At 47.9% G+C, this 27,996-nt stretch overlaps 1 protein-coding gene across 11 annotated transcripts in view; it reads right to left on the bottom strand.

Annotated features, from left to right (window-relative positions):
* The window catches only part of TRAPPC9 (trafficking protein particle complex subunit 9), a 726,907-nt gene that overhangs the window by 534,073 nt on the left and 164,838 nt on the right, over window positions 1–27,996 (bottom strand). For all 11 annotated transcript variants that reach the window (XM_045399285.2, XM_065519669.1, XM_073999513.1 and 8 more), the window contains 4 exons: window positions 26,577–26,662; window positions 23,288–23,414; window positions 19,599–19,731; window positions 11,390–11,553 (listed from right to left, as the gene is read on the bottom strand). In XM_045399285.2, coding sequence (XP_045255220.1) covers window positions 11,390–11,553; window positions 19,599–19,731; window positions 23,288–23,414; window positions 26,577–26,662 — 510 coding nt within the window. The remainder of the gene's footprint in view (window positions 1–11,389; window positions 11,554–19,598; window positions 19,732–23,287; window positions 23,415–26,576; window positions 26,663–27,996) is intronic.

Raw genomic sequence — 27,996 nt, forward strand, 5'->3', positions numbered from 1 at the left:
CTTTCTGTTTTCCCCCTTCCCTCCTGTGGCACAGAACTGGGTGTCTGAAGGGGCTTTGCAGAATCCTACACAGTACTATGCTGCAGGAATAACAAGAGAGCCACCAATTGACAGTGGAGCATCTGTCACCAATTTTTCCCCTGTGAAATTTCATTTCAGAAATAATAGTCATTATTTAAATGCTAGCATTTAGGTAAGGGCTATCAAGTGAAATTGGTTACTTTATGTTGATAATAGCAGAGGAATTACTGCTGCTGTGAACCTGAGACATGTAAGAAGCCATTAATATTAGCTTCTATCTCCAGGGATGCTCTGGTACAACATTCATGAGAAAAGCAATAAAGAGAATCTCGCCTCAAAACATTTATGAATTTTTAATTATAACAATACAAAGCCATCATTTTTTGTTAAAATATTAAACAGAAGAATAAAGAAATTAAGCAGTATGTACATTTATGTATACAGGTATGTATATGTTTCTTTTTGTATCACACTCACATACACATATCTTCGAACATTTGTGGAAAAGCTAATATAGTAAATGTTTCTTAATTTGAGCTTTATTACAATGAAATCTATGACTAAGCAAAAGCAAGAGTTCATGTCTTTCACAATCTACACATAAAAACTTGCTTACAAGTGGCCAGGCATGGTGGGTCACGCCTGTAATCCAACACTTTGGGAGGCTGAGGCAGACAGAGCATTTGAGCTTAGGAGTTCGAGACCAGCCTGGCCAACATGGTGAAACCCTGCCCCTACTAAAAATACAAAAAAAAAAAAAATTAGCCAGGTGTGGTGGCTCACACCCGGAGTCCCAGCTACTCAGAAGGCTAAGGCAGGAAAATCGCTTAAACCTGGGAGGCGGAGGTTACGGTGAGTCGAGGTTGTACCACTGCACTCCAGCCTGGGTGAAAGAGTGAGACTGTCTAAAAAGAAAAAAAAAAAAAAACACTTGCTTACACGTAAATTCAAATTAGAAGAATCACATGCCATCGCTAGACCCTCCTTGTCCAGAAATGGGGTGGGTTATAAACACTCATCTCTGTGGCCGGGCGCCGTGGCTCACGCCTGTAATCCCAGCACTTTGGGAGGCCGAGGCGGGCGGATCATGAGGTCAGGAGATTGAGAACATCCTGGCTAACACGGTGAAACCCCATCTCTACTAAAAAATACAAAAAAAATTAGCCGGGTGTGGTGGCGGGTGCCTGTAGTCCCAGCTACTCGGGAGGCTGAGGCAGGAGAATGGCGTGAACCCGGGAGGCGGAGCTTGCAGTGAGCGGAGATCCTGCCACTGCACTCCAGCCTGGGCAACAGAGCGAGACTCCGTCTCAAAAAAAAAAAAAAAAAACCTATTCATCGTTGTATTAGGGATTTGTGAACACAGGGACACACTCACCCCATAAAAGCCCCAGTGACAGTCTAGACTCCTGAGAGGCCCACAAAGGTCTGTCTGACCCTTAATATCGTGCATCCTTACCATAAACTTAAAATGCAGGGGATTTTAAAGGGAGTCTGTAATAGTAAGAATTAAAATAAGTCAAGAAAGCAAAGAAGATGAGAGGAGAAAACAAAGCAAGAAACTTGTTTATCTGAAGGTTGATGTCCGAAGAAAAAGCAGTTTATTCTGAGGGAGTGAAGAAGTGTGCAGAGACTAGAAGGGGCCCCTGATGGGACTCTTGGTGCCTCGAAGGTGTCAGGGATGGAAGGAAAAGGGTAAGGACAAGATGTAGGGTTCACAGGCAGGCTCTTGCAGGCATCAGGCATCGGCACGCAAACGTGGTCTGCAGAAACGATGCACACACCAATAACAACTGTTATCTATAAAGCAAACAAGCTCAACGTTGTCCCAAGAGCTTTCCCCATCCTCCGTTAACATTTCACGCTTACGACAACCCTATACAACTGGTAAGAGTGTTAATACTATGTAAGCACCTACTATGTGGCAAGCATTGCTCTTAGTTCCTAGGTGCTAAGGATGCAGCAGTGAAATAAACAGACCACCACCACCACCCACCCAAAAAGACCTCATACACTGGTTGCGATTATTTCATCAGAAAAAAATTACATGAAGTACCACAGACCTGGTATGTGGAGAGCACTAAGTGTAAAAGCTATTCTTTTTAGTTTGTTGTTGTTGTTGTTGTTGTTTTTCAGACGGAGTCTCACTGTGTCGCCCAGGCTGGAGTGCAATGGCACAGTCTCGGCTCACGGCAACCTCCGCCTCCTGGGTTCAAGTAATTCTCCTGCCTCAGCCTCTCGAGTAGCTGAGATTACAGGCGCCCACCACCACGCGCAGCTAATTTTTGTATTATTTAGTAGAGAGGGGGTTTCACCATATTGGCCAGGCTGGTCTTGAGCTCCTGACCTTGTGATCCACCTCGGCCTCCCAAAGTGCTGGAATTACAGGCGTGAGCCACCACGCCCAGCTGAGTAAAAGCCGTTCTTACTACTGAGATATAAAATAACTCTATCGTAGTACAAAGAGAATCATATGGGAACCCAGAGAAGAGGGTATTTCATCCCATGTGGCAAAATTTTATACAGCAGACATTTTAGAGACAGTTAAAGAAGCTAAGCTCAATGGGCTTAGAATAAAGATAATGCTAAAATAAAAATCAATCCACAACCAAATCCTATACCGTCTCCTACAGTTAACACCCACAACCAAATCCTACACCGTCTCCTACAGTTAACACCCACAACCAAGTCCTATACTGTCTCCTATAATTAACACCCACAACCAAATCCTACACCGTCTCCTACAGTTAACACCCACAACCAAGTCCTATACCGTCTCCTACAGTTAACGCCCACAACCAAGTCCTACACCGTCTCCTACAGTTAACGCCCACAACCAAGTCCTATACCGTCTCCTACAGTTAACGCCCACAACCAAGTCCTACATCGTCTCCTACAGTTAACGCCCACAACCAAATCCTATACCGTCTCCTACAGTTAACATCCACAACCAAGTCCTATACTGTCTCTGCTCTGCCTCCCTCACCCTCCCTACCACCAGTAGCTCCTGCTCATATTCCCATGTCCTCAGAGCAGGTCCTCTGTTCACTGATGCTGGCAGTTCGGTGCTATAGGACTAAAGTGACAGGAATTACTCCCTTTGTGTATTTTGGAAACTGATGGTTTGTTTTCGTTAATGTAATTCCACATGTAAATGTACTGCAGCTTGGAACAAGAATTAAAAAAGAATGAATAGCTTTCATTTTTCACGTGTAACCCTGTTGTTTTGAAAATGGCTCTGCCATGCTATTTACATTTGTCATGATTACAGGTAAAGTCACAAGAGCTGGGAAGGAGGAGGCCTTCGTTCTTGTTCCGGTTCCTCATGCAGCTGACCTGTGACCCGAGGCCAGCCACCCACCTCTTCTGCTTTCGCTTTCCCTGTGCATAAAGCCGGGGTGGCCCTATGTGCCCTGTGCATCCTCTGACTGACTGGGGACCCCGACTGGAGAGAACCACAGAAAACTACACAATAACAAAGACAGACAAGGCTTGAGCAAGCCATGACGGGCAGCTATGCTTGAGGGCTGGGGAGAGAAGACGACCATGTTGATGGTCGCGGCGTGAACCACCGCCAAAAGCATCTCCCTTGGAATTCTGTCCCGCTGCCACAGTGCTCCCCACCTTCTACATCATCACTAGGAAGTGCTCACTAGGCCGACCAGGTAAATGGAAAGAGTGGTTTGTCCCAGGGCTGGGGCAGGGATTGGCTGGGAAGGAACATGTGGGAATTTTCTGGGGTGGCGGAAATGTTCTATACTATGCCCTGATAAGGGTTTGCGTTAGACAGAGCCATGTAGTTCTAAACCTCAATAAATGGTACACAAGATTTGTACATGTCACTGCACATGTATTTTACCAAAAAAAAAAAGTGAACTCTAGTTAATGATACATGTGCTACAGCATTTAGGGGTAAAATATACTGAAATCTGCAACTTACTGTAAACTGCATTAAAACAATAAGATGGATTGGGCCCGGCACAATGGCTCATGCCTGTAATCCCAGCACTTTGGGAGGCCGAGGTGGACGGATCACAAGGTCAGGAGATCAAGACCATCCTGGTTAACACAGTGAAACCCCGTCTCTACTAAAAATATAAAAAATTAGCCAGGCATGATGGTGGGCACCTGTAGTCCCAGCTACTCGGGAGGCTGAGGCAGGAGAATGCGGTGAACCCAGGAGGCGGAGCTTGCAGTGAGCAGAGATCCTGCCACTGCACTCCAGCCTGGGTGACAGAGCGAGAATCCGTCTCAAAAAAATAATAATAAATAAATAAATAAACGAGATGGATTAAAGGATGGATAGGAGGCTGGATAGATATGTAATAAAGCAAATAAAACAAAATGTTCATCACAGAACCTAGATGGTTGGTATGTAAGTGTTTGCTATAAAATTCTTTCAACTCTTCTGCATGGTTCAGTATTTTTATAATAAAAGTTTGAGGATGGAAATGCTGGTTGATACAGAATAAGTTCCAGATGAAGTCTGAGGCATAAGGAACACCAACGATGGTTGGGCACAGTTGCTCGTGTCTGTAATCCCAGCACTTTGGAAGGCCAAGGTGGTTGGATCACTTGAGGTCAGGAGTTCAAGACCAGCCTGGCCAACTTGGTGAAACTACATCTCTACTAAAAACACAAAAAGTTAGCCAGGCATGGTGGTGGGCACCTGTAATCCCAGCTACTCGGGAGGCTGAGGCAGGAGAATCGCTTGAACCCAGGAGGCAGAGGTTGCAGCAAGCCAAGACCGTGCCACTGCATTCCCGCCTGGCGACAGAGCGAGACTCCATCTCAAAAAAAAAAGGGAAACACCAAAGGCTAAGGTAGCCTAGAAAGGTGGGACAGAAGCTGGATCTTGAGATGAGACCTCAGATGACCAAGAAGCAGAGGCAGGCCTCTCCAGGAAGGGGCGGCATCTACGCAGAGCAGCGGAAGCAGTGACCCGCACAGAGCAGGGGTGGAGAGGGGAGCACCTAAGGCACAGCTATGCCCCACATTCAACATCGCAGAGTGGTTCCCACACGCTTGTCTACGTCCTCCACTCAGCCAACAGGAGGGACAGGCATGCTACCATCAGCCTCATTCTGGAAATGCGGCTAACAGGACCATGCCACAAAATGTCTTTCCGTCACCACCTACTCGGTACTGAGAACCTGCTATGTGCCAGGCCCTGGAAATGAAAGAGAAAACCCAGGCACTGCCTTGTAGAGACCATACCCTGATTAGAGAAAGAGACCGATAAACAAGCCATCACCATACACAGTGGCAAGACCTCCTGTGGCACTAAGTCAGAGCAGCCCGAGGCAGCAAAGAGGAGACCCAGGAGCCCCAGCTTAGGCAGGCTTTCCAGAAGGGACAGCCAAGCCAGAACCCAGAGGATAAATGCTCCGGAGCTGAGGAGGCAGGAGGGGTGGGAGAAGTCAGCATGGCGTGCCCGGGGAGGAAACGGTGTGTCCTCACATCTATGGCAGATGGCAGGAGCATCCAGGAAGCCAAAATTAGCTCCTGACAGCAATGCGACTCCAGCTGAGGAGGAGAAGCGGCCACAGATGAAGCCGAGCATGGGGCAGAGGCTCCGCCACACAGGCCCGCAGGGGCCACGCAGGGCCACTGGGGCCAGGGGCGACAGCAGCCACTCACGGATTTCTGAAGAGAGAAGCAGGTGAAGACTTTTGCTTCAGAAAGAATGGGCGATTTTGTAATGAATAATGGGCACACAATTACCATGGAGTTTATTTGAGGGAAGGCAAAAACGTCTTCCAGTTGCTAAGCTGGGAGGGCAAGGTAAATTACAGATGTGAGAAACGTTTGCCACGTAGACTGTAATTTTCTGTTATTCAATATTAACTTGCTTGTTCAGATATCAACAAAACTCTATAACCAATTAATTAAGTTCAGAGTACCAGATGAAGGCTTTTATGCCAGAGAAGCACTTTCTACCTTACCTAAATTGGTCCCAAAAGGAGGATGGGTAGGAAAGCATGAAATTAAGGTAGTATCATTAAATTTCTCAAAGACTAAGAGTATACGAAGTTTTTAAAATAAGACACAAATAAACAACATTTTTAAAATAAAAAATGATTAAATGAACCACATTAAAGTTAAGAACTTCTCTTCATCCAAAGCCACCACTAAGAGGTAAAGGCAAACAAATTATAGTATGGGAGAGGATGGTCGTGCCATGTGACCAACAAAGAGCTCACATCCAGGGTATATATAAAGAAGTCCCCCAAGTCAGGAGAGATGGGGAAGGGGAGGGAGAAACAGAGATAGAGACAGACAGAGAGAGAGAAGACAACCAATGGGGGAAAAAAGGGCAAAGGCCTCATAAAAAAGAGGATATACAAGTGACCAGAACATTGGAAAAGTGCTCAACTTCACCGATCATCAGGGAAAAACAAATTGAAACCCCAATGCTACACTGTTATATACCTCACTCTCACCACCAGAATGAATAACATGACTGCAAATACCAAGTAAAGGCAGGTGAAATGAATCTATGCCATTAGAAGTTGAATGGTGGTAGCCTTAGGCAGAGAAGTGGGTAGACATCTGATGAACAACTTCAATCCTCATGACAACTCTACAAAATGGTGGTGTCTGTGGCAATAGCAATAGTGATGGTGGTGGTGGTAGTGATAGTGGTAGTGGTAGCAGCAGTGATGGTGATGGTGCTTGTCCGAGGATGGCAGTAATGATGGTGGTGGTGGTGGTGGTAGTGATGGTGGTGACAGGGGTGATGGTGGCAGTGGTAATGGTGGTGGTTGTGGTGGTTCTAGTAGTGATGGTGATGATGGCGGTGGTTGTGTTGATGATGAGGTGATTGTGGTGGTGACAATGGTGATAGTGATTATGGTGGTGGCGATGATGATGGTGATGGTGATGGTGATGGTGGTAGTGGTAGCAGTGATGGCAGTGGTTATGGTAGTGGTGGTGGTGGTGGTTATGGTGGTGATGGTGGCAGTGGTGAGGGTGGTGGTTGTGTTGATAGTGGTAGTGGTGGTGGTGGGGGTTGGGGTGGTGTTTGTGGTGGTGGTGGTGGCAGTGGTGACGGGTGGTTGTGGTGGTTATAGTGGTGATGGTGGTTTTGGTGGTCACAGTGGAGAGAGTTGGTGGTTGTGGTGTAGTGGTAGTGAGGGTAGTGATGATGATGGTGATAAGTGGTAGTGATGGTGATGGTGGTGGTGATGATGATAAGTGGTAGTGATGGTGACAGTGGTGGTGATAAAGGTAGTGACAGTGATTGTAGTGATGGTGGTGGTGATGGTGATAGTGGTAGTGATGGTGATGGTGGTGGTGATGGTGATGGTGGTGGTGGTGGTGATGGTGATGGTGATAGTGGTAGTGATGGTGATAATGGTAGTGACAGTGATGGTAGTGATGGTAGTGGTGATGGTGATAGTGGTAGTGATGGTGATGGTGAGAGTGGTAGTGATGGTGATGGTGATGGTGACAATGGTAGTGACAGTGATGGTAGTGGTGATGGTGACAGTGGTAGTGATGGTGATAGTGGTAGTCATGGTGACGGTGGTGGTGATAATGGTAGTGACAGTGATGGTAGTGATGGTAGTGGTGATGGTGATAGTGGTAGCGATGGTGATGGTGATAGTGGTAGTGATGGTGATGGTGGTGGTGATGGTGACTGTGGTGGTGATAATGGTAGTGACAGTGATGGTAGTGATGGTAGTGGTGATGGTGATGGTGATAGTGGTAGTGATGGTGATGGTGACAGTGGTGGTGATGGTGGTGATGATAGTGATGGTGGTGGTGACAATGACAGTGGTAGTGATGGTGGTGGTGGTGATGGCAGTGGTGGTGGTGATAATGAAAGTGGTAGTGGTAGTGATGGTGATGGTGCTAGTGGTGGTGATGGTGATAGTGATGGTGGTGGTGATGGTGATAGTGGTAGTGATGGTGACGGTGGTGGTGATAATGGTAGTGACAGTGATGGTAGTGATGGTGATGGTAGTGATGGTGATGGTAGTGATAGTGATGGTAGTGGTGATGGTGGTAGTGATGGTGATGGTGGTGGTGGTGGTGATGGTGGTGGTGACAATGACAATGGTAGTGATGGTGGTGGTGATGATGGTGGTGGTGATGGTGATGGTGGTGGTGATAATGGTTGTGACAGTGATGGTAGTGATAATGGTGATGGTGATGATGATGATGATGGTGGTGGTGGCGATGATAGTAGTAGTGATGGTGGTGGTGGCAGTGGTGATACTGGTGGTTGTGGTGGTGGCAGTAGTGGCAACAGTAGCAGTACATTAGTTCATTTTGCACTGCTATAAAGGAATACCTGAGGCTGGCTAATTTACAGGGAGAAGAGGTTTTATTTGGGCCCACAATTCCACATCCTATACAAACATGGTACTGGCCTCTGCTTCTGGTGAGGGCTTGTGGAGGCTTCCATTCATGGCAGAGGGCAAAGCGGGAGCAGGAGGTCACACAGTGAGGGAGGAGAGGGGAGGAGGCACCAGCACTAATGAGAACTAACAGAGTGAGAACTCATTCATTCCCATGAGACGAGTACCCAGCCATTCATGAGAGATCCATCCCCATGACCCAAAACCTCCCACCAGGCCCCCCGCTAACACTGGGGATGATATTTCAACATGAGAGGTGGAGGGGACACACACCTAAACCACAGCAAGTAGTAACTTGTATGAGAACAAATCCGAGTGCTTATGCACCAAGCACTGTCCCAAGCGCTTCACACATATTATCTCATTTAATTCTCAGTTAAATCACTGAGATGTAGGTACCATTCTTAGCGTCATTTTACAGAACAGCAGAGCCAGACGGTGCTCTCCCCAGAGGTCCAGATGCCCCGAGCTCAGAGACTCCAGCACCGGGGCCAGGCCACTCCTCTGAGGTCTCAGTTGCCGCTCCTGGGTACTTCTTCTCAACTTCTAGGCCACACTAGTCCAACCTCTTCACAGGCTGCCCCAGCCCAGGGCAGGAGCTGCCTCCCTCCTCACACCTCTTGTTGCTTTAATTATCTTTGCCTCTCAAACGCTTCGCACTTGTCGGCCATTGTTCATAGTGATTCTTTCTGTTCCGGTGTGGCCTGTCTCCTGCCTGGACTTGGAATGACATGAGGAGGGACACAGCCCCGACAGCTGTGATCCAGCTTGGCTTGGGCCGCTATGCCACTAGTTCTCTTATCCCAGAGGCAGTCCGCCTGTGTTTTTATTGTCGAAAATGCAGGTGAGGCTTGCAGTGAAGGCTTTCACACACAGGTTCTGTGATCAGTGAGATCCACCGCCGCCTTCCCCTCCCACCCCTGGCCTCCCCTCTCTTGGCCAAAGACCTGGCACAGAAAAGGTAACCCCTCTGCATTCCCACTGCTCTAGGCGCCTGCCCAGGCCCCTCTGTCTGGTTTTCATTGTTGGGGTACTTTTGGGTGCTGTGTTGCCTACTCTCGGGGAACAGCTTTTCCTTAGTCCTCCCGGAGTCCCACTTCCACTCTTGCCCTCCCTCTAACCCAGCTTCCACGACACTTGTAGCCAATGCTTTGTTGCGTGGGGTTGAAATGATTTCCATGTTTCACAGGGAATGGTTTTATTTTCACTGTTTCTTCATACTTTGTTGTTCGGGGGAGATTTCAAGAGAAAGAGTAGAATAAAAATGCTACTCTTCTGCCATCTTTGTGCAGAAACCATGCCAAGTTAACAACTTCCAGCAGGTTCTATACTGGGCCCTGGCTTCCCAGGGGATGGGACCACCTCACTGTGACCTCCTTAGGGCTGAAGCAAAGCCTTAGATGAGTGCAAGAACCACTCCTCGGGGGCAAGGTAGTAAGATGAACACATCAGACTTGCATTTTTAATAACTATTTAGCATATAACAATTTGCCACTTATGGCCTCGCTCAATAAAAAATATACTTGTTATTCCATGTTGTGTGACTAGCACTGAAAGGAAAGAGGAAAAAAAATCCCACCAAAAAGGGAAGGATTCAAGACAAGAAAAAATAAAATGAATGTGCACCGAGAAGCTACAGGGTTCCTGCTCCACCCCCACTCCCTGCTCTAGGCACACCTGGCCCTCCTGAGCAAGAACACAAGGTGAGCTGCCCCACGGCTCCAGTCCCATGACCACGCACACAAATCACTAAAGGACAGGCCTGGGTCACTCCCCAGGGCAAGGCTCCTTCCAGGGCAGACACGGACCCACCAGGAGAATGGGTTAGACAATGCAGATGCAAAGCTTCATGCTTTACTTCCTACAGACACAGATTTCTATCAAAATCAGTGGAAGAAATACGGGAATACAAGATACCCTGAAATTCTCCAGAGTGGTACAAGCCCAAATTCACCCTTTCTTACACACTCCAAACTCATCCTCTCATGACATAATTCTTTGCCTGCAAATTCTCCCAAGCTCAGCCCTGGGCCTTCCCTCAAGCTGGAACTAACCAGAGGGTCTGTGGCTCTACCCCTAATAAACTTGGTTTTTCACATTAGAATGTCATTAGCATGGGGAGGGAGCCCTCTGTCAGGAAGTAACGTGCGATTAGTACATCCTCTACTGGAAGCTTAACCAGAACCAGTCAAACTCCCATTGTACACCTGGTTCATCTCACCCATACGTCAGAAGCACGTAAAACACCCCAAAAGCCTGCTGACTTGCTTTCCCTGTTTCATCCTCTGTCTGGTCTCACTAGTCTACAATTTCTCTCACTGTATTACATTACCCAGTTTTATTTCCACATATTACCCTTGATACCTTTCCCTCCTCCTATACAATACACTCCCCCTGATCAATGCACTCACTAGCCTCTGACACACCAGGTGTCCTGCCAACCACAACCTCCCTAGTTCAGTCTTGTAATGTATGTGCTAAATACTACCTCCCCTATTTATCCCAGAGGAAATCGAGGCACAGTAGTAACAGTTCCCCAAGGGCAAATAGCTAAGCTAGTAAATGGTGAAGTCCTAATTTCAACACAGGTCCCCTGACCCCAAACTACGTGAGCTGGATGCATTACGGGTGGGATCCCAAACAGACTCCTTCCGGGCCTGCTAATGCTTCTCTCCCATTCATTGAAGAAATAGTTCTGCTGAGTAGCTGATGGATGTTGAGGCCTGGGAAAGGGCACTGGGGATACAGAGGTGTGTACTTGGTCCCACTGTCCGCTGCTGAGTGTCTTTCATGAAGAACCGGTTTCCCACTGTCATGACGGCACCAAGCCTCCCCGAGGCTCCTGCACTCAAGCTCTCAGCCTGTAAGCCCTCGCCTGACTTCTACTGACTTTCACTGAATCCACAAAGAAGCTTTTAGAATCTCTGGAAACGAAGTATTTAAAGTATCTCGTCTACAAGTAAACAATACAAACATTCCCAGGGTCAAAGCTGCTTACTACCTACCTTTAGTGGTGAGAACTTTCGAGGTGACCTCCAGTTTCTCCAGTGGTTCCATTCCAATATTTTCCAACTTAATGATTAGTTGCTGACTTTCTCCATTGTAAAGCTGGACAGATACATTAGTAGATATTTCATCACCAGAAGAAGGTTGCAATGAATGTGCAGATCTAAAATAATAAGAAGAAAGTTAAAGAAGAAATAAGGAAGAAGCCAAGGCCATTTTAGAATTACTCACATCAGGCAGAAAAATCGCCATACTCATGCATTTCAGAAACAGAGACTAGGAAATCTTGGCTTCACACATGGAGTTCACTACCCAGCTATCAGGAATGGAAAGTGAGCCGCCACATGCCTCATGCTTTCCTCATGAGACACGTCCAGGTCTTTGTGTGTCATAAACATGAACACCCTCACTCAGCGTTCATTTCTCATGCGTATGTGAAGCATAAAAATACTTAATTACTAAGTTATGGAGGATAAAAATTAAACAATGAATTGATTCAAATAAACCATGAGGGCATTGTTCTCTCAAAATCTAAAAAATGTCATGCTTAGAAGTGCCTTGGGAAAATCCAGATTTAAGAGGAAAACGTATACCAACCATTCCAGCTGGTAACATGAGAGCTGAGGTCAAAGAGAAACGAGAAGCTGTCCCACAGACCCCTTCCTACAGGTACAAACTGTGAGGAATGCCCACCAACACCTGGTGTCACACGAGGGCAGCTGGGCCAGGCCCTGGGGTCAGGCAGTATCTGTGGGGCTCCATCCTCACACCAGTCAGGTGAGGCCCTGGACTACAGGACAGGCCAATGCAGCCAAGCCAGACGAACGTGCAGCGCAGAGGCCAGGGCCTCCCTGAGGCTCCTGCACTCAAGCTGTCAGCCTGTAAGCCCTCGCCTGACTTCTACTGACTTTAGCTGAATCCACAACGTTAACTGTCCTGGTTGTGTCCTTCCCACCCCACAGGCTGCAAACAGTGGGTTGGGAAGGAGGTCACTGGTGATCACAGAGAAAATATATCTGGTAGCACAATGGGGACAAATACCAGTGGACGACAAATAGAGGCACGTGACAGGTGAGGTTAAACACACACATGGCTCCCTGGAGAAGTCTGGCCACAAAACAAAGGGGCAGCCAGAGGAGGTGGCTAGAGCGGGGAGGCCGACATGTTCTCCTGGGGCCTGAAGGTTTCCTGAGTACCCCACTGCCTTCTTCCTGTCCCTGAAGGATTTCCACAGAGACACACAATTAGTCCAACATACTTGAGCCAACATCGTGTGCTCAGTGCAACAAGAAATGGCTCATGAAGTCAACTAAGCGGACTGCGGACCACCCCACCCCAGACACTCTCCAGCAGTCTTTCCCATGCCCAGCTCCTCCCGGCCCTGCTCCCGGTCACAGCGCACAGGATCGGAGTTGGATCTGCTTCCCATGCCATGGGAGCACTTGGTGTCACACACTACTTGGTCCGAAGGACAGAAAAGAATGTTCCAGACTCACATCTCTGCCATCCAAGGGAAGAAATGCTGCTTAACACAAGTCAAGCTCATAGCGCTGGGCACGTGTTTCCTGGGGACTTCCAGATGTAGACTCTGACAGAGGAGCTTCTGCGTCCAAACCAAATCTTGGTGAAATAATTGCATCATAAATCAAGGTGAGCTCCTTGGAATTTAAGTATCTTTAATGCTCATGAGTCAAGAAATAAACTTCCTCTGTCAAGGAAGGAAAATTGGATTTGTGTCCGTGCCATAAAGGGCTTCTTCCCATCTTTTAGCAGGCAGCCTTTCTCAAGCAAAAGTTTGTAGTCAATATGGATTTACAGAGAAGGTATCAGGAAAAAAATAAAACATGGCCAAGACTCAGGATTTTGTGTCTCAAACAACAGGATTTTGAGACAAAACAAAACAATGCTTGACCGGAAAGTCACAGGGCCTGGGCCTGACACAGGCCCTGACGGTCCCAGCTGCAGCGTCCCAGTTGTCACGAGCAGTGGAGCTTGGGTGGGACTCAGGCTGGCACTGAAAAGGAGGTGAGTCCTAAACAGGCCATGGCACTAAAGAGATGGCAGCAGGGACCCCACTCCAGCCAAGGTCAGGCCCCCAGGGAGGGGCTGCAGAGGTTGGGCAAAGGTCAGGTCCAGTCTCCTAGGAGGAGATGGGGGCCAGGAGCTTCTTGGCAGAGAGAAACTCCAATGTGGGACTATGGGCAAACTGTGGAAGGTAGGAGTAAGGTCTATGCCAACGAGACTCTCTTGTTTAAGGAGATGGCCCCTAATATGTGGTCTGTGTTAGATGAGTCAGCCCCTGGGTCTGAGCAGCAGAGGAAACTGCAAGGGGGAATCACCAGTGTCTGAAGCTTGGCACGCCTGTGTCCCCCGAGCACTCTGTGGGCTCAGCTGCCCTTCCTGTAGCTCTAGCCCTCCCCACTCCTGCACTGGACCAAAAGTTTTTTCAAGACAGGGACAATTTTTTTTTTTTTTTTTTTCTGAGATAGTCTCGCTCTGTCACTCATGCTGGAGGGCAGTGGTGCAATCTCCACTCATTGCAACCTCCACCTCCCAGGTTCAAGCAATTCTCCTGCCTCAGCCTCCCGAGTAGCTAGGATTACAGGCTCATGCCACCAGGCCCAGCTAATTTTTTTATATTTTTAGTAGAGATGGAATTTGGCCATGTTGGCCAGGCTGGTCTCGAACTCCTGACCTCAGGTGATCCGCCTGCCTCAGCCTCCCAAAGTGCTAGGATTACAGGCGTGAGCCATTGCGCCCGGCCATGACAGTATTTTTATCTCTGCATTATCAGCTCCTACCTAGCCAGGTACCTGGCACACAGCAGGTACTCACTAAGTACGTATTGAACAAATAAATAAGCATCTCAAACTTGAACCACTGTGCGACACAGAAAAGCACCCTAGCAGTAATCAAAATGGGCCTGGGACAGAGTGGCCTGCTGCGCACTTCACGGCTGCCTCCCGGTGAGCCTCACCCTGTGCAGTGCGTCTCTGCATGGCTGCCTGGCCATGGAGAAGGCGGGACAACGCATTTCCACAGGAGACACCATCAGGCCACCTGCTCCTGACCTCGGCCCTCGTCACTGTCAGTGCTCAAGGCACCACTCCCGCCAGGCTCCATCTGGGCACCTCTGACTCCCACCCTGGAATGCTCTCTGCCGCGTCCCACCCACTGCTTACCGGCTCTGCTCCTCTGCGTGTCTCCTCGGCAGAGGCCTTTCCTGAGAAGCTCCCTGCAAAGCAGGCCTCGCCATCTGACGCTGCTTCGCAGAGTGACCTGCCTTCTGTCTCTGAAGGCCTGCCTCTTCTGGACATCTCATCTCATCTGACCCGCTGTGTTTTCGTCACAGCACCAAATTCTCCTGCACCACGGTCTGTATTTGTTGGATTGGTTGACTCGTTGTTCCCTCTGCGTTTTCTTCCACGCTTGATTATCTGCCCAAGTGTTGTGGGTCTTGTCAGGCTCAGTAGAATACCACATCTTCTATGAAGCCTTCCGAACCCCAAAGACAGGGTCAACCTCTGCTTTGTTTTTATATGACAGGGCCAGTCAGCAAATTCGACTCTAGTTAGTCTGAGTACCTCCTTCCAGACTGTGAACTCATACAAGGGGAGCAGCCTAGGTTGAGGGCATTTTTTATTCATTGCATTTTTTATTAATTGCTAGTCCTATAGCACAGGGCCTAAAGCACATGGTAGGTGTCGATAAATGTTTGTGAGTAAATTTAATGAATAAGTCACTGGAATGTTCATATTAGATTAATAACAATCAAAACTCAAAGAATAATCACATTTTATTTCAGGAAGTCACCTTAGAAAAATATATACATTATATACAATTTTTTAAAATAAGAAATAAAAAACAAACATTTTAACTCCAAATCGGTTCCACTGGACCCTCTCCTCCAGCCCCTGGTCCTCAGCAGGACCTGCTGGGATCCACATTCCTCCCTAGGGCCCAGGCTCAGTGCCGTGGTGGCCGCCCACAGCGGCACATCTTCTTGTTGAGAGGTAGCAGGTACCAGAGCATGCATGCACCCCCGTCACAGCGCATCCACGGGACAATAAAAATGGGGCGTCAGAGGCATTATCTTTGGAAATGATTCTAAACACAGGAGAAAAATGTGGGGTGGGCAAAGAGAAGCAGCTAGAGGACCTGCTTTCTTCACTGCCTTTTACAGCTGGCAGGGACCTTCGGGGAGGCCTTATTAGCAGGACAAATGACAAAGTTAAAGTACCTCTTCTCAAGTTATTTTTCCCTTTTGGTAATAGCTGCCCTTAGCATTTCTTCGCCTTAAGCCACCCCCTGCCCTTTTGCTGGAGCGCTGGCTGGGGCTCACTAAGCTGGAGCCAGAGCCGCGATCTCCTTTATGAGCTCTGGGGGCTCACCTCCAGCTTTTGTTGGGCGACTGGTGCTCTGTACAGGCCTGTACGCACGCGCCATGAAACTGTAGCTGAAGCTGCTGTCCTTCCTAGCCTAGCGCCCACCGGCTGCCACAGTTCTACGGACAGCAGTGGCAGAATTCAGCAGCCAAAGCCAGAGCTGGGAGTCTGCGCGTCTGGCTGTTCAAGCTAATGGGCTCAGAAGTGTCCAGGCCCGGGAAGTCCTGGTGGCAGGCTCAGCGGAAATCATGTGTCCATCCAACACTGAAGTCTTGCCAAAATTCATCTTTCTAAACGGTGTGTGGAGGTATAAAATCCACCTAGCTTAAGTATGCAATGCAATCATTTTTGGTAAATTTACACATCACTGATACCCAGTGTTTTTTTGTTTCATTTTGTTTTGTTTTTGTTTTGAGACGAAGTCTCGCTCTTTATCCCCCAGGCTGGAGTGCAGTGGTGTGATCTCGGCTTTCTGCAACCTCTGCCTCCCAGGTTCAAGTGATTCTCCTGCCTCAGCCTCCCAAGTAGGTGGGATTACGGGCGCCTGCAATCACGCCCAGCTAATTTTTGTATTTTTTTAGTAGAGATGGGGTTTCACCATGTTGGCCAGGCTGCTCTCAAACTCCTGACCTCAGGTGATCCGCCGGCCTCGGCCTCCCAAAGTGCTGGGATTACAGGCGTGAGCCACAGGGCCCAGCCTGATACCCAATTTTAAAACACTTGCAGCACCCCAAAGAGATGCCACAGGAGTACTTCCAATCAGTTTAGTCCCCACACCACTGGCAGCCTCAGGCAGCCAGTGAGCTGTGTCCCGCCACTAGAGACCTGCTTTCTGGATGTTTCACATCACAGGACTCACGCTCTGCGCCTCTCGCATCTGGCTTCTTGCACTCAGCAACTCGCCTCTGAGGCTGGTCTGCACTGGAGCGCGTGCTCCTTGGTCCCTTCATTGCAGAGTGGTGTTCCACTGCAGGGACGCACCGCATTCTGCTGACCATTCACCAGCTGACGGCCATCTGGGCCCTTTCCAGTTTTCTGACTGTGGACGATGCTGCTAGGAACACTCGCGCACAGGTTTCTGTGTCAACATATGTGTTCCATTGTCTTGAGCAGGTACCTAGGAGTGGAATTGTTGGGTCATATGGTAAACTTATGTGTAACTTCTGAAGAAACTGCCAATGTGTATTCAAAAGGGGTGTCCATCAGCATCCCTATCGGCCTCGCATGAGGTGTCCAGCGTCTCCAAAACCTTGCAGCCCTGCTCTCGTGAGCCCCCTGAGCCTCCAGTGTGAACTGGAGCCTCACGTGGTGCCAGTCCAGAGACTAAAGATGTCAACCATCCTTCCAGGTTGCTTATGAGCTATTTGTATACCTTGTGGTGAAACAGCTACTCATATTTCTTGTCCATCTTTAAAATTAGTTTGTACATCTTCTTTTTATTAAGTTTTAAGAGTTCTTAATGTGAATATAAACTCTTTATCAGATATTTAATATGCAAATATTTTCTTCCAGTCTGTAACTTTCATTCTCCTAATGGTGTCTTTGGAAGCGTAAAAGCTTTTAATTTTGATGAAGTCCAATCTGCAACGTTTTCTTCCAGGGATCCTGCTTTTGGTGTCACATCAAAGAACTCTGCCCAATTCAAGGTCATGATAATTTTCCTTTATTTTCTTCTAGAAGTTATATACTTTCAGCTTTTACACTCAGGTCTATGATCCCTTTCCAGTAAATGTTGTCTGTGTTTCATTTTATTCCCCGATTATACGTCAGTGTCTCCACCTCTCCTTCCTCTGTCAGAAGACCGCCCTGCCTGCCCCTGTACCTGGCCAGTCCCCTCCCCCACATTGAGCTTGGTGTTGCCTCCTGGAAGAACTCTTCCCTGAGTCCGTGACCTCCCCCAGCACGTGGGACCTCCCCCATCAGAGTCCTGACGATAGTGCACTGTGATTACTCCACGACTTGTCAATTTCCCCGCTTGACAGAACTTCCCGTGAGGACAGAGACCAGGACTGTCATGATCACTGCTACAGCCCTAGCACCCAGCACAGCAACTGGCAAATGAAAGTGCCTATTAAACACATGAATGGGCTTTAAAAACATTTCAGAAAATCCCAAGACACGTTTTATAAAAATGGCCAAAAGGGTATCCGTTAAGTGTTATTCGTAAGTGCAAAAATTAAGAACAGGCTGGGCGTGGTAGCTCGTGCCTGTAATCCCAGCACTTTGGAAGGCGGAGGCAGGCAGATCACTTGAGATCAGGAGTTTGAGACCAGCCTGGCCAATGTGGCAAAGCCCCGTCTCTACTAAAAACACAAAAATTAGCTGGGCATGGTGGCGGGTACCTGTAATGCCAGCTACTCTGGAGGCTGAGGCAGGAGAATTGCTTGAACCTAGGAGGTGGAGGCTGCAATGAGCTAAGATTGTGCCACGGCACTCCAGCCTGGGCAACAGAGCAAGGCTCTGTCAAAAAAAAAAAAAAAAAAAAAAAACAGAGAACATCCCAAATTCCAATAGCAAGGAAATTAATGGGTATGCAATTTTGAGATATCTTTATGATACACTTTGTTGAAGCAATTAAAATTGGATTTTCTCCAGAATTTGTAAAAGCATGAAGAAAAGCTTACATTATGTGGTTATGCAAAAAGCAACCTATAATACTATATATGATGTCGTGTAATCTCAACTATTCAAATACTTATTTTTAAATAGGATGGATAAAACACTAGAAGGAAATATCACAACAAATCATTTATACTAATTGCTTCTGGGACTCATGAGATTTCTTTTTCTTTCTTCTTTATGTTTTCCTATAATGCTAAAAAACAAATAAGATCAAAACTATTTCTTAGAAGATAAGAGTTGGCTGAGCACGGTGGCTCACACCTATAATCCCAGCACTTTAGGAGGCCAAGATGGGAGGATTGTTTGAACCCAGGAGTTCGAGACCAGCCTGGGCAACATGGTGAAACCCCATCTCCACAAAAAATACAAAAATTAGCCAGACATAGTGGTGGGAACTTGTAGTCCCAGCTACTCAGGAGGCTGAGGTGAGAGGATCACTTGAACCTGGGAGGTGGAGGTTGCAGTGAGCCGAGATCACAACACTGTACTCCAGCCTGGGCAACAGAGTGGGACTCTGTCTCAAAAAATTAATTAATAAAAATATAATATAATATAAAAGTTTAATTAAAATTCCCCCCCCCCCTTATTTTTTTTTTGAGATGGAGTCTCGCTCTGTCACCCAGGCTGGAGTGCAGTGGCACGATCTCGGCTCACTGCAAGCTCTGCCTCCCATGTTCACGCCATTCTTCTGCCTCAGCCTCCTGAGTAGCTAGGACTACTGGTGCCTGCCACCACACCCAGCTAATTTTTTTTTTTTTTTTAAGTACAGATGTGGTTTCACCGTGTTAGCCAGGATGGTCTCGATCTCCTGACCTCATGATCCACCCGCCTCAGCCTCCCAAAGTGCTGGAATTACAGGCATGAGCCACCACGCCCGGCCAAAATTCCCTATATTTTTAAGGGAATTCCTAAATTCCCTAATTTCGTTTTTCAAAAGAATTATGATTCCAAGGCTAATTTCACATTCTGTTCTGATCATGGTAAGAAAGATTTTAAGTTTGTTCTAATTCGTTTTAAGCAAAGCATATTGATGTTGCTTATCTTAAATAAATCCTTCACCTATATTCTAGTCATAAGAATTACAGGCTCTTTGTGCCATTAAAAAAAAAAAAAAATATATATATATATATATATATATATGACCAAAAAAAACCAATGATGCCTCAGAGCCACTCTGGTCTGTGACCCTCGTACACACTACCTGGGCAGAGAGGTGCTGATCTGTAGTCTTGGCAAAGCGGGAATGACTTCGACTGTGGAGCCACTGGTTTTTATTCCCGGCAGGTTATCCAGCAAACAGTCACTGAACACGCCGAAGACCGTGGTATGGTAACCTGGAACAGAAAATGAGCATCTTCACTCCACTGGCAAGGCTTTGGGTCTCACACCCACGGCCGAAGCAGTGCGAAGAGCACGAGGCTCCTCCTCAGAAGACCTGAGTTCCGCAGTTGCCCAGGGCCCGCCGGCGCTCACCCACACTCCGGCCCTCAACCCCGCGACCGTCACTGGCCTTGTAGGTGATGGGGAGGATAACAGCATCTGCATTCCTGTTTCACAAGGCTGGCCTGGGTCCAAATGAAAGACTATATAAGTGAAGGTCCTTGTAAACCATAAATGTCTCCTTAATAATCAGTATCTCATCCCTTTACTCATTTGCTTTTCAGACTTATCCATCTCTAAAACGAGAATGTTAATATTATTTCCCAGGACATGATGTGACTTAATGAGTATTTGAAAAATGTTTCAAACCCTTCTGTTGAAAGATGAAAGTTCACGAGCCAAATGTTATTGTAGCTGCTGCTGATAACGGCAGATGTGCTGTATGTGTATAAGCACCATAATTTAAGATTAGCAAATTTCCCATGTTAAAAAAAAAAAAAGTTCACTGGTTAGATAAGCACTTGAAATTGTTTAAGCAAAGCTTTAAAATGGCTTTTGAAATTTCACAAGATAATTACTATAAACAACATTCACTCTATAACAAAATTAAACAATACCCCGTGGCTAGATGCCTAGGGTGACAACATTTTTGCCTTCACACGAAACTATTCCACACTAAAAGGAGAGGCAGGCACTCCCTCAAGGGCAAATCAGGGACCTTACACAGCCTCAATCAGCCCTGCGCTCACCTCCTGCCAGCCCGAAGCTGCCCTATCAGCGTAACTCCCATTCAGAGCAGCCACACTTCCTCTAAAGTATACCTCTTCAAAAACGTCTTTAACTGGCAAACATTCTCCTCCCCAGAACCACATCTGGCACTAATGTCCTTTCTATAATACCTGGTATGACGTGATTTTGTCTGCTAAGCAGCCATTGTTTTGCAATTCTTAATTTAAACCATTTTCCTTTTCTTACCCGTTGCTTAAAATAACTGCCATATAAACCCAAAAGTCTGATGACAAATAGTACATTACAACGTCTGATAATACGAGGTCAGTCCTTTCAACTTGGTTCCCAAAGCGGGCCAAAAATGAACACTCCCTAGTGTGGACCCAGGATAAACAACTAAGAACTGTGTGACTAAGGCTCTGACTTCTCATCTGTGAACATACTAGCTACGGGTTACATGTTATTCGGATTTAGGCCCTTCACTCCTCATTACTCCTCTCTCATCTATTCATATCTCCTATGCTCCACTGCCAGGCCATGGCTATGGTCCTGCCTCTGTCCCTTTCTTCCTGGGTCATCGCTGAAGCTTGATCACTGGTGTCCCTGCCTCCAGTCCTTCCCATCTCAACAGGGGTCCTGGATCCTGAGGATGGCTCTGAACGGCCCACCCGACCACATCTCTCTTCAAAGAACGCAGCAGCCCCACTGCCCTCCGGAGAAAGCCGGCATCCTTTGGCACAGGGTGTAAGACCCCAGGTCGGCACTCTGCCTCCCTTCCAGCCTGTCTCATCCCTGCCACCCTGGCCTGGACCACCCACTCTGACCATCCCCCGGTCCCCCAAATGCACCATGTTCTCTCTTACCACCACGTTGTTCTTTCTGCCTGGAATTCTCTTTCTGCCCCCTGTGTACTCCCCCCACAGCCCAGCCCCATTCATTTGAATAGTTCCTAGTTCACCTTCAAGCCTCAGGGTCACTGACCAACCCACTCTCCCCACTGGGTCCATGCCCAGAGTCATTTGCTCCCACGGCCACTCCACTCCATCTTCCCACTTGGGGCAGCACACCTTCACCTACAATGACACCTGCTTCACCCACCCGTAGGGAGCACCCTTCCAGCAAATGTTTGCTCTTCCAGCCAACAAACACACACTGAAGACCTACTGTGTGCCAGGCTCCACACTAGGCATGGGGCTGCAGCTGAGCCAGACACATGGGGCCAGCAAGGAATCTATCGCACAGTCAGGAAGGAGACCACCGACCAGGGGCCTAGACCAGCGAGCACACACCGAAGAAGGCTCCCAGAGGAAGGGAAGCCTGTGCTGAGGACTGAGGGAAGCCCAGGAGCCAGCCAGGGTGATGAGCACTCAATGCGGCACAGGTAAAGCCTCAGAAAGCCTGGAAAACTGCCAGAACTAAAGAGTCTTCGGAGACTGAAGTAGGAGCAGAAGGGCAGAGAGGAGGTTGCGGAGGCCAGCAGGCGCCGGACCACAATGGGCTCCAGAGCTACACTTAAAGACCAGGCCTTGATAACACGGGCCTGGTGACAGCTGCGAGGCTCCTAGTTGAGAGATGTCAGGAGCAGATTCCCACTAGGAAGATTGCTGGGCCACAGATGGGAAGTGGGTCTATTAGCAAGCAAGACCAGGGCAAAAACACCAGCCCCAATGCTTTTCTGACAAACCCTAGAAGAGTTATGATCTGCAAGACAGGAAGGGGCAGTGGAGGTGGAGACAAGTGGCAGTTCTCAGGAAGCACTGAGGGAGGGGACGTGGGGGGGCTGTGACAGACAGCGAGGGTCAAGGATGACGCATATGGGTGATGGGGATGCCTGCGCTGAGATGGAGGCTTGACGGGGGCAGGGGCAGCTTTGGGGAGGCGAGGTAGGGAGTTCTGGTTTACACCTATTGTATGAGAGGTGCCCAGGAGCCAGCTGGGAAGGGCTGGAGGTGCAGGCTGGGAAAAAGCCCAGCCCTGGAAATCATCTGCACATTGGAGGAACTGGAAGACAAGAAGGTCAAGGGCATTGGTGGGATCACCTAAGGTAGCCTGTGGAAGAGAAAGAGTTAACAGGGCCAGGGAACACAGGATGAGGGGTGGGGAAGGAAAGAAGTGGGGTGTGAGGAAGGCCTGGCTGAGAGGGGTGGGCTGCAGAAGACAAGAGAGACCCAAATAGAAAGGCCAGAGAGGCGGTAAAACATCCGGAGGGGCAGGGCCACAGCAGCCAGAGCAGAGAGGCGGTAAAGCATCCACAGGGCGGGCTCACAGCAGCCAGAGGAGAGGGCATGCCTAGTGGAGGGTCAGCCAGGGACTCAAAGGGCACTGTGGAGCGAATTTAGGGAAAAAAACTGAAAAGTAGGCCCTGGATTTAGCCCAAAAAAATACTGCTTGTGACAGGAGTTTTGGTGAAGTGAAAAGGGCTGAGTCCAGGATGCAGAGGGTTGAAGCCCCCTGCAGAGGCGGAGATTCAGCGTGTGTAGACACCCTCTGAGGAGTTCCAGCAAGAAGGAGCAGGAAGAAGGAAGGCTCACTGGAGGGAGAGGAGCAGAGGGAGGAAGGGCGTGGGCAGTAGGGTCAGAGCACAGGAAGGACCCCTCCCACCACCACACATCCTGCACCTCACGAACAGGTTTTTTTCATGCTTCCTGAAGAAACACGGTCTTCATTATCTTCTAACTGGTTAGGACTGGCAGGACGGGCGATCGGCTCTGGACCTCACGGAGGCCATGCAAGGGTGCAGCAGACCCTCCTGAGCGGGAACCACGAAGGGACTCTCCTTACCGTTCACAGTGATCGTTCCAGTCGTCTGCGGGACCCCGACGAGCGTCACTGGGTACAGACCAGATTCAGCCGGAAGAGAAAGTGCCGCAGGGAGAGACTCAAACTCCACTCCGCTGGTGAGCAGCCCCTAAAACGAGCCACGCGGCATCATGAGCCCGGACCAAACCTACTGTGCGCTCAGTTCCAAATGCGCCTTAAGACACTGGCTATGGCACATCTGGAACTGCTGGAAGAAAATGACCAACAGTCTTTATAGAAACCCACAGAGAACTTCAGAGACAGTGAACAGTGTAACGCAAAACCACCTAAACGCAGTAGGCACGGCGGGTGCTCAGGCGATAAACCACAGAGCCACTTGGTTTTAGCCCTGTTTGCTGTATGTTTGATATTTGTTTTATCATTTTACCAAATGGGAATGTGAACACAAAGAGAAAATATTTTATTTATAAACAAAAATAAATAAAAACTTGACTGGGCATGGTGGCGCACACCTGTAATCCCAACACTTGGGAGGCCAAGGTGGAAAGAACACTTGAGTCCAGGAGTTCAAGACCAACCTGGGCAACATAGTGAGACCCCATCTCTACCAAAAAATTTTAAAATTAGCCGGGAAGGTGGCACGCACCTGTGGCCCCAGCTACTTGGGAGACTGAGGTGGGATGATCACCCGAGCCCAGGAGGCTGAGGTTGCAATGATCACACCACTGCACTCCAGCGTGGGGGACAGAGTGAGATTCTACCTCAATCAATCCATCAATACAATGTGGAAATATGCCACGAGTTAATATCCCTGCCATACATCTATGAGTTATCAACTTATTTCAGTATGTACTAAGCTTGCTAGTACAGGCACTAAGCTTGCTAGTGAACAAGACGGGCAGATTCCCTGGCCTCAAGACGGTGGCCCATGATTGGAAGCAATGCAGGTATGTCGGCCCTCAGGACTTCTCAGCATTGTAATAGAGGTCCTACTCAGGGCACTAAAGCAAGAAAAAGGAAGAAAAGGCATAAAGGCAATTACTCACAGAAAACAAAACCAGGGTCATAGAATACGCTATGGAATCTACAATGAAACTTGAACTTTCTAGTACATTTAGCAAAGTGATACAGTCAGAAAAAAAAAAAAAGGAGTTATTTCTATAGTTTAGCAATAAACAACTGGGGAAAATATCATTAACAAGCGATCAAAACCATCAACTATATTAGAAAAAACCTAACAAATGACGGGCAAGGTCTCACAACAGTTACAGAACACCGCAGAGATAAAGAAGCCCTGGAGGGGCAGAGATAAGAAGCGAAGGAGGAAATCCTGGATTCTTCTTAGCGGGTTGGTTTTCTGCAGCGGTATGGTCAACTCTCTCAGATAGGACAGGACTGAGCATCTGAGTAGATGTGCTGATGCTGGGAGTCCGAGTCTCACTCGGGAAGAAATGACACACGTGGATGGAGGAAGGCAAGCACCCTCTGGAGAAGCGCTGGAAAGCAAGGGCAGATGCTACATGCATGTCTGTGGTGCAGACGCAGGGATATACACATGTGTACATATATGTAGGCATATGGGCTTAGATAGATATGTGCGTTCTCATGTATGTGTATATGCATACAGACTTTTCCTAACTCTGTCTACAGAAAGCACCCAGAAGCAAAGCCACTCTCTCGGCAGTGAGTACACTTAGTGCCTGGACTTGGAGCCAAGGTGTGAAATGATCTATGTGTGGAACAGATGTAGCAGGCAAGGGTGGAAGCCGAGAAGCCAATTGTCTCTAGGCAAATATATTGGCATTTATTTCCTTTGAAAATAGCTAAAGCAATATGGCCAACTGTGAACATTTTTTAAATGTGAATGTTGGATATGCGCGTGTGTAGTATTCCCTGTAACATTTGGTATGTTTAAAATACTTCCTAATTTAATTTTTAAAACTTTGCCCATGAGTTGTGGGCTATCTCCATGTGGTGCTTTTTATTTTATTCCCTGCTTTTCCTCATTTGTTATAATAAGCACATATTGTTTTTAAACCAGATAAAAATGAAAGCTACATTTTAAGACCAAAAAAAAAATGTGTAAGAAAGAGCAGCAGGCATTTGATACTTTAACCGCTTTGGGGAAAATTCTCTAAACTGCTTCTCCCTACTAAGGCTGAGACAGAAAGCCACGGGAAAGGCCTAAGCCAAATCGTACTGCGGGTCAGTCCTCACCCAGTGGAAGGAGAAGCACTCCTCCCAAGTGCACCTCAAGACTACAAGCTGAACATCCAGCTGAGCTTCCAGGAGCTTCCAGGAGTTCCAAGCTGCAACTCAGCCTGTATTCATGGCCAGGCTGTCACATCTGTCCCAGGAACCCTTCCCTGACTCTCCAGGGCCAGGCAGACTCCCCTCCACATCAGGCCTGCAACACCTCGTGCACCCCAACAGAACCTTGATCACAGTCGCAGCAGGGACCAGGGCCTGACCATCTCTGTCCCCTCAGGGCCTTGCCTGGGGCCTGACGCGTGGCAAGAGCACTCAGCAAAATACCTGCACGAAGAGTCTGCCTCTTACCCTGAACACCAGTCATAAAACCCTAAAAGACAACGTCCACTCTCGCAGCACCATCCTTTGCGTGCTGCTGAAAAGTTACACAGCAGCGCCACACAGCAAGGCAGAGAAGACTCGAGGGATGGAACCTACATTGGCGTGGGGAGGGTCTGTTCTGAAAACATAGAATCAGCTTAGAGGGCCAGTACAAATCTCCTTCCCCGTGACTAGAGAATTGGGTAAGCATTTCCAACAGAAGAGATTACAAAGTGAATCTTTCACACCCTACACAAAGCATAGAAACGGGATATCAGGATTTCAAAACAAGAGAAAGCTGATGATGGTGGTGTGGTCATTTATCCTCCCATTCCACAGCTGGTTCTTCCCCGGGGCCTTGATCATCTTATCATCTTGCAGCGATAAAATAATGCTGATATCATTGAGTAGCAGGCATAACGTGGACTTTGCAACCTCAACTCATCTCATGTAAGCTTCAAAATGATTATTTCACATCTTATACCCAATCAACTAAGCTCGGTATGTGTTCAAATCAGAGGTTTCTTTGTAGGTTCAAATATGTATTGAGAATCAAGCCTAAAGACACAGGAATAATGAAACATGGTTTTCATTCACAATAAGCTTATATGCTTTGGCAAAACAAACATAAAAAGAGACACATATCATAAGATGTGTGCCTCAGACATTAAGTAAAAACCTGCTTTAATGAGAAGTTTGTGTGTTAGCCCAAAAAGATCAAATGATGGGTGATACATACCATGTTTTCAACCCGAAGTTCAAACGGCATTGGGTTATACACCATCAGCTGAACTTCACACACATCTCCTTGAACCCACTGGAAATCTAGAAAATACACACACACACATCAACAAATCCACGTATTTGTTGGCATTTTTTCACTTTCCACATGGTTTCCAATTATTCCTCTGGCAATTTATATTCTCAACGAGGCAGCAGGCTCTATGATCATCTTGAGATGGGTGAGTCAAAGCTGCTTTTTCCACCGGCATTCGCTGAAACAAAGCAAGGCAGCCGTCACTGGCGCTTTGATGCCACATGAATGGCGCTTGTCACCACCTTCAGCAGGCTGCATTCATGCCAGCATCTGTCCAGATGGCACTGTTCTTGGTACAGAGCCATAAGGCACACCGCGCTTCACGGGGCCCAGAGGCTGGCAACACAGGAAGATGGTACTGGGGTCACTTGTGAGTAATACGGAGTGTGATTTGCTCTACTCCCCGAAGATTGTGGGGGGGCGGGGGCTTCTCCTCCCCACCCACTCCCAGGTCAACCGCAGTTCAGTACCTGTGCAGGGGCAGAATTCTGATGACCTCCAAAACCCCCAGCCTTGGTGTGCACAACCTGGTGTGCATGCACAGTGTAACCCCACTTTCAGTGTGAATATGATGATTAGGCTGGATTGTAAAACAAAGGTGGAAAGATTTTACAGATGTGATTGGGACCCCAATCAGTTGACTCTGAGTTAATCAAAAGGAAGGTTGTCCTGGACAGATTTGTTCTAATCAGGTGAGACCTCACAGGAGACCACGGCCTTTCCTAGAGGGCCTGTGGAGGGGACCACATGGCAAGGGCCTAAGAGCAGTCTCTAGGAGCTGAGAGCAGCACCAGCAGACAGCCGGCGAGAGAACGGGGACCACGGGAAATGAATGAAGAACCACCTGAGGAGTCGTGAAAGCAGGCCCTTCCCTTAGTTGAGCCTCCAGATGAGGACACAGTCCCAGATGACACTTGAATTTCAGTCCGGTGAATCCCTGAGCAGAGGACCCAGCCGAAGCCCACACAAATCATGAGGAAGTAGATTTGTGTTGTTTTAAGCTACTGAGTCTGTGGTCATTTGTTACAAAGCAACAGAAAGCTAATTCAGCATCTGTCCCAATTTCCATCAACCCCTCCTCCCTTTACAATCCTCTCTTAGGCAAACCCGAAGGAATTTCAGAATCAATCAACAGGTGGCAGGCATGTGTTAGGTGTGAGGCGCTTCCACACAAGTTATCTCATTACTCAGCAGAAGGACCTCCTGAGACAGGCATAACCCCTATCACTGCAAGGCAAACACTCAAGGTCCAAACAGGGTAATAAATTGGCCCAGGAACCACCCAGCAAGCGAGAGAAGCTGCTGGATTCAGGCCTCTGAACTCAGAGGCATCCCAAGCAGA

The sequence above is a fragment of the Macaca fascicularis genome, chromosome 8, assembly GCF_037993035.2.
Source record: "Macaca fascicularis isolate 582-1 chromosome 8, T2T-MFA8v1.1".
Classification (NCBI taxonomy): Eukaryota; Metazoa; Chordata; class Mammalia; order Primates; family Cercopithecidae; genus Macaca; species Macaca fascicularis.